The following is a 7,500-nucleotide window of genomic DNA, read 5'->3' as shown; positions in this document are numbered from 1 at the left end:
CACAGAACATGCACACACACACACACAGAACATGCACACACACACGGAACATGCACACACACACACACACACACACACACACACACGGAACATGCACACACACACACACGGAACATGCACACACACACACACAGACACACACACACACACACACCCAGAACACGCACACACACTCCCACAGACACACTCAGCAGCCAAGACAGTCTTAGTGACAGGAGGAGTGGGACTGAGGAGGTGGACATTTTGTGTGCATGATTATACCAGACTCTGCTTAATAAAAGGCTGCATAAGGATGAAAATATCCCCCCTTCCCTGACCCCCCCCCCACATGCAAAAAGATCCCCCCAACCACCTACACACACACACACACACACACACACACACACTCCTCCATTCATTCAATGGATCAAGGTTGGACCTGGACAGTGAGGGGGAAAGGAGTGCACCATATCATTCTAACCCCAGCTCATGGCTGCTCTCCAGGATGTTGACACCACGACGCTAACGTCAATACATTTCTAATTGAATTGACCCAATACTCTTGAACTCTTGAGCCAAGATTTGACCGTTGAGTTGACTGACTGTTCATGTTGGAAAGCAGCCTGCTATTTTCTTTGTTTTGGATATATCTGTTCTCATTTTTTATTTGGTACAAAAGAGCCTCACATCATTCCGTAGTCTAACAAAGTAGTGTCCAGTGGGCCTATCTTTCCTTGTACGACCCCCCTCCCCCACCGGCCCCCTAGCCCCCCCCCCCCCCTCTCAGCTCTTCCACTGGGCCCCGCTAGCAGGGCCTAGAGGGTTATATTATATAGTTGGACCCTAGGTCACCCTAGGTCACCCTAGACGCCTGGCCCTCTGGCCAGCCTGATGTGTCTGTTGATGCTAAGCTGCTGCTTGACTGATCTGGGGCTCTTTGCTAGCGTCACTGACCCTTCTCTCTGGTTATTATTACATCCTGCTCTCCCACCACCGCCCTCCCTCCTCAGATGATTGTAAGTACGGCACTACCTGCGTGTGTGTCTGTCTGTCCGTCCACTAGTCCGTTATAGTGCAAGGTGGGCGGGTCCCTCTGCTATATGTGGCTGCAAACGTCCCCCCCCGTCCCCCGTTTAACCCCCCGTCCCCGTCCCCCCTTCCGTCCACCCTCTCTCACATCCTCACTCTCCTCATATCCTCTCTGTCTCTCTGTCTTCCACCTGCTCTGTCGTGGAAGCTCCTCTCTCATTTCTGTCCTCCTTTTCTCTACCACCTCTCTCTCTCACTCTCTCTCTCTCTCTCTCTCTCTCTCTCTCTCTGAGACGACAACAGCATGGTGCATTCCTGACTGACTCTGAACACCCCCCACCCCCCCAATTGGGCGCCCCCCTATGCCTCCCCGCCCTCCGCACTTCTCTCTGCTCTCTCTCTCTCTCTCTCTCTCTCTCTCTCTCTCTCTCTCTCTCTCTCTCTCTCTCTCTCTCTCTCTCTCTCTCCCTCCCTCACACTCTCCTTTACCAGGAAGTGGCACTCCTCTCTCTCTCTCTCTCTCTCCCTCACACTCTCCTTTACCAGGAAGTGGCACTCCTCTCTCTCTCTCTCTCTCTCTCTCTCTCTCTCCCTCCCTCACACTCTCCTTTACCAGGAAGTGGCACTCCTCTCTCTCTCCTGGTGTGTTGCCTTGTGACTCTCTCTTGCATCGTGTCCCCGGGACTTCCTGTCCTCCTCTGCTCTGGGTTACTATGGCGATGTGGTTTAGTGTCTGGTGCCTCCCCCCCACCCCCCCAACCCCCCACCTCTCTCTTATCTACCCCCCCCTACCCCTCCCCTTCCCCCCTATCTGCCCCCTAATCTCCCCCCCCCCCCCCTGTTTGAAGTGTGTGTGTCCCCTATGTGGGTTTGTTGCTTGCGTCTGATCTACTTCAGCTCCACTGTACTGTAGTCTCCCAGTACGTATCCTCCAGTCTGTCTCAGGCTCTGAAGGCCTTCTCTGTTGGTCTGTCCTGGTCTGGTTACATGTCCTTCCCTGTCCTTACACATGATGATGATGATGATGATGATGATGATGATGATGATGATGATGATGTGTTGTGATGATGTGTAACTTGGAGTAGTGTTAAGGTATGTACTCTCACCACCCAGGCTGTTGGTAATGGCCTACCAATTCCTTGTGTAACACTGTATGCTAAGGGTTTAGGATTGGTGTCACACAGACTCTCATGTCTGGCTGTTCTGCACGAACACCTCAAATGTTGCCTCAAATGTTGTTTTTTTTGTTGTTGTTGTTTTTTATGTATGACCTTATACCTCACCAGTTTATTCTCTGGTCTGACTGAAGAAATGTGGCAAAATTCAATTCACTTTTCTGGAATCTACCATGTTTGGTTTCTAGATCTTTTGGATATGGACAGTAGACATAGTATTTCATGTCATTATGAAACGCTATGTCTAGTTGGACTTGCAGCATTTGTACCTGCAGTGTTTTCAGTCTCTGAATTCTGCCAGTGGCCTGTCCCCTAACCTTTAGCCTCATTGCTAGCACCCTCTACAAGCACCCACTGTCATAGAACTGCCCAACTCTAGCTGCTGTCCATACTCTTGTATACACTCTAGAGTGCCACCCAGTCATTCACATACAGCAACACAGACGACTCTTAATCATCATTCAACCAAACAGCAGATTGAAGACAAAAAAAATGGACGAAATCGAGAAAAAAGGAATCCCTTGGCTTTTGAAAAATGTACGTTAATGAATTTACACCTACAGTATCTCACCCTGACGTCTGATTGGCTGAGTGGACAGTATCCACCAGCTTATGAGACAGATTGACTGTCACTAAGATGCTCTCCGGTCGTCAGCCAATCAGAATGCCGGGGGGGGGGGGACCGGACTCCCACTGAAGTATTAACCAATGTCCTCTCTTTGCAGGGGAGGGTGAAGCTTGCTTGTCACAGTGATGTAAGGAACTAAACCCCTCTAGCTCAATGTGTCCTGTCTCTCTCCTCTTCTCCGTGTCTCTCTTCTCTCTCTGTTTTTCTTCTTCTTCTTCTTCTTCTTCTCTTTGTCGAAACAAAGCAGTGGAAGCGCTCGTTTCTCACCTTTGTTTTTTAAACGGCGTGACCTCCGTTTCCGAGGTTACCGTACTGTACAGGGGGGAGGCCGGCAGAGGTAGAAATCGGAGGACGGGCTTGTTGTAAAAAAAAGGCTAACTCGTGTTTCATATTGTTCCTCATCCCCGTCCCGTTGCATGGCAACGAGCCTGTCCTCCGATTTTCCAATCTCCTACCAGCCTCCGCCGGTGCTTGTACATTATGTTGTGGACCCCCCACCCCCACCCCCCACCCCCCATGTAATATGTAGTGGTGCTGTAAGCTGCCTGCATCCTCCAGTCGTCTCCACACAGCAGCTCCCCTAGTGGTGGGATGTAGCGTGACGGCCTGTCGTAGTAGCACACCAGCTAGTAGACATCAACATCCCCCGTAAGGCCGACTGTTGTTGCATGACGTCGTCCCTGCTCACAGTCTTGACTCAACTGACCGGGCGCCGAACCGTCCATGACCATGGCATAAATGATTGGATAATGACACATTTATGATTATGAGAGTGGGACCCTATTCTTATTATCCTTTTTCTTTTCTTTTTTTTAAAATGGTGAGGTGATGGTTATATGACTCTTTTTGGATAGGCGTTTTTTCTTTCATATTTTTCTGTTTTGTGTGGTTTTTTTTCTGTTTGTCTCATGTCTTTTTTTGTCTTAAATGGTCTTATTTTGAAGAGCAGATAATAAGGTGATGGGTACTGTGTGGAGCACTTAGTGATATATTCTGCTAACAGAGTATCACGGGGTCGTCACAGATACGTGATATATCACCACAGTGCTACTGCGCAGGCTGAGGGCCCGGCGGCTGGGCTGACCTCAACACTCAGTGTCTGCGTGTGCGTGTGTGTGTCCTGCGTGTGTGTGTGGGTGTGTGTGGGTGTGTCCTGTGTGTGTGTGTGTGTGTGTGTGTGTGTGTGTGTGTGTGTGTGTGTGTGTGTGTGTGTGTGTGTGTCTGTGTGCGTGTGTCCTCACAAAAAGCTGAGCTCCTGTCTTCTCTCTTCGTACTTTGCCTTGTCTTGCTTTGTGTGTGTGTGTGTGTGTGTGTGTGTGTGTGTATGTATGTGTGTGTGTGTGTGTGTGCGAGAGAGAGAGAGAGAGAGAGAGAGAGAGAGAGAGAGAGAGAGAGAGAGAATGTGTGTGAGAGTGCGTTTGTGAGAGGGATAGCGTCGAGTATAGCGTTTCTAGAAGTTCTTTGATGTGCTTTAGTGAGTTTGGAGATGAGTGTGTGTATGGGAGTGTGAGTGACTCATGGCTGTGGCTGCCCTCTCTCTGTGTTGTGACGTTAAGCTCTCTGACTTACCCACCCTGTGTAGAGATGACGACAATGAACCTTCTCTGTGTTCTCTATCCCTCTCTATCCCTCTTTCTATCTCTGTCTCTCTATCTCTCTATCCCTCTATCCCTCTTTCTATCTCTGTCTCTCTATCTCTCTATCCCTCTATCCCTCTTTCTATCTCTGTCTCTCTATCTCTCTATCCCTCTCTATCCCTCTCTCTATCTCTGTCCCTCTATTATCTCTATCTCTCTCCCTCTCTTCTCTCTATCTCTCTCCCTCTGTTCTCTCCCTCTCTCCCTCTCTTCTCTCTATCTCTCTCCCTCTGTTCTCTACCTCTCTCCCTCTCTTCTCTCTATCTCTCTATCTCTCTGTTCTCTCTCCCTCTCTTCTCTATCTCTCTCCCTCTCTTCTCTATCTCTATCTCTTCTCTCTCTCTCTCCCTCTGTTCTCTATCCCTCTCCCTCTCTTCTCTATCCCTCTCCCTCTGTTCTCTATCTCTCTCCCTCTCTTCTCTCTATCTCTCTCCCTCTCTTCTCTCTATCTCTCTCCCTCTGTTCTCTATCTCTCTCTCTATTCTCTCTATCTCTCTCCCTCTATTCTCTCTCTATCTCTCTCCCTCTATTCTCTCTATCCCTCTCCCTCTGTTTCTACCTTGGCTCTCCTCCAGGGCACTCAGCTCATCTTTAACGCTGCCAAGGAACTGGGACAGCTGTCTAAGCTCAAGGTACCAAACACGTCTTATATCACAATAATTCTGCAGCCTAAAGCTTGTGAACCACCTGACAGCGGGAGTGTGTGGTGTGTGTGTGTGTGTGTGTGTGTGTGTGTGTGCGCGTGTGTGTGTATGTGTGTGTGTGTGTGTAGAGGACTCGCATGTTAACCCCTCTCTCTCCCTCTCTCCCTCAGGAGCATATGGTGCGTGAGGAGGCCAAAGCCCTCTCACCGAAGCAGTGCGCTGTGATAGAACTGGCACTGGACACCATCAAGGTACACTCCCCCCACCCCCCTTCCCCCACGCACACACACACACACACACACTGTGACCAAATCTGACTCTTTGAACAGCGGCAGCATATAATGAATAGAGAGTGGTTGACGTCAGGGCCTCCCGTTGAAGGTCAGTAAGCGTGTAAGCCCGGAGGCTAGACAAGTGGAACAGTCCCCAGTCTGAGAGACAGACAGACAGCTCTCTGACAGCTCCTGTTTAGAACCAGCAGCACAGCTCCTAGAAAGAAGTGCCCCAGACAGGCCTCTGGTCCTCTGTGTGTGAGGGTTCTCTGTGTGGTGGTTTAAGGAGACAGATTTAAGTCGAGGTAAACGAGGCCCGTTTAGAATTGTCATTTGAATATGGGGTTTGTCAGCCAGCCAAATGGCCCCGGCTCCTCCGCCCCATTGCCAAAGAGTGTGCCCGTACAGTACATTACAGTACACACACACAGTCTCAGCATACATTCGTACATTCACACTTTTGACAAGGTGCTCTATTTGTAACATATCCCAACCATCCTATGCCCTATCTTTACCTGATCGAAATATTGTAAACATGTATTTTTGTTTGTCTTGCCCTCTGGTAGCACCTCTGTGTTTTTTTTGTGTGTTTCTTTTGTTTTTTTGTTTTGTTTGTTGTTGTTTTGATTGTGATGTGGGTATTAATGTGTGTCTGTCTTTTTTCGTTGGATGTTGTGTCGTTCTCAAGGAAAACTCAAGGTACTCATGGAAACAATAAATATATTTGAGAAAGAAAAAAAAAACAACAGTGTCATCCATGCTCAGTATACAGTGAGTGTGTGAGTTGAGGGGTTCTTCTTCCTCCGTGGCAGCAATACTTCCATGCCGGAGGAGTGGGTCTGAAGAAGACCTTCCTGGAGAAGAGTCCTGACCTGCTGTCTCTCCACTACGCCCTGTCCCTCTACACCCAGGCCACGGACAGACTCATCAAGACCTTCGTCACCTCGCAGAACGCTCAAGGTACCCCTCCTCCCAGAGCCCCCCCCCCCCCCTCTCTCTCTCTCTGTTACTTTATCTCTCTCTCTCTGTCTTCCTTCTCCCTCTCTCTTGTTTCTCTTATGTACAGTACAGTTCCCTCTCCCTGTGCCTTCATAGGTGGCCCTCTCTCTCTCTCTTTCTCTCTCTCTCTCTCTCTCCCTCCCTCTCTCTCTCTCTCTCCCCCTCCCTCCGTCTCTCTCTCTCTCTTTCTCTCTCTCTCACCCCCCCTTTACTTGAGGAATGTTTATTACTGTCACTTGTCCGCTGTTAATATTAATGTGTCGACACACATCATTCGTTCATATTTCAGATACAAACAAATGCTTCTGGAAGGTGGTGGTTTCCCACTGTTATGAAATGTTATGTCTCCATATGGAGTCAGGCTCTCTAGAAGCAGAGAAAGAGAGAACACTTGACGTGTTCAGACAGGCATTTGGGGAAAAAAGAAAAATCAAAAGAGATATGTTCCTCTCCTCTCCTTCTATCCACCGCCACCACCACAACCACCACCCCACCAGATGACTCCTACGTAGCAGGGAACATCTCACTGACACACTCTGTCCCCCAGTCGCCTCTGGCGGAAAAACGCCACTTAAATGGAGGACCGTCATCGGAAATGCAATTACAACGAATGTCATAAGATTCTGCTTTTTGGAGAGAATAGCTTAAGCACACTTCATCGCAACAGAGCTGTCGTAGGTATATATATATATATATATATATATACTGTATGCCATTTAGCTGACGCTTTTATCCAAAGCGACTTAAATTGCGAGTGAGTGCGTACATTTCAGTATGGTCCCAGCGGGAAGCACACTTCCTAAATAAACACTTCCAAAAGCACACTTCCTAGTACACTTCCATACTTCCAACCCTGTCTAAGTCTGAGGTGAAGGCTACCACAGACAGGGGGGGTGGGGTGTAACACTGGATGGCAATGAAGCTTCCACAGCTGTTGACAAAGTGTCTATTAAGGTTTAGTATCAGTTTCTAAATCTGACGCTTTGATGCTCTCAACTCTATCTCTTTATATTTCTCCTTGTCTCTTCTATTTTCTTTCTCTCTCTCTCTCTCTCTCTCTCTCTCTCTCTCTCTCTCTCTCTCTCTCTCTCTCTCTCTCTCTCTGTCTCTCCCTCTCCTTCCTCCCTCTTCCTGCGC

The 7,500-nt window shown here is 48.7% G+C and overlaps 1 protein-coding gene across 1 annotated transcript in view; it reads left to right on the top strand.

Annotated features, from left to right (window-relative positions):
- The window catches only part of unc13a (unc-13 homolog A (C. elegans)), a gene marked incomplete at both ends in the record, with an annotated part of 53,607 nt that overhangs the window by 40,430 nt on the left and 5,677 nt on the right, over positions 1-7,500 (top strand). Inside the window, 4 exon segments of the mRNA XM_080536042.1 lie at positions 2,909-2,938; positions 5,024-5,080; positions 5,263-5,343; positions 6,177-6,324. Coding sequence (XP_080392168.1) covers positions 2,909-2,938; positions 5,024-5,080; positions 5,263-5,343; positions 6,177-6,324 — 316 coding nt within the window.

Source organism: Nansenia antarctica (assembly GCF_963989245.1).
Source record: "Nansenia antarctica genome assembly, chromosome: 7".
Taxonomy (NCBI): Eukaryota; Metazoa; Chordata; class Actinopteri; order Argentiniformes; family Microstomatidae; genus Nansenia; species Nansenia antarctica.
Note: the sequence above shows the minus strand (reverse complement) of the source record. Positions and strands in the feature narration are given on the sequence as shown.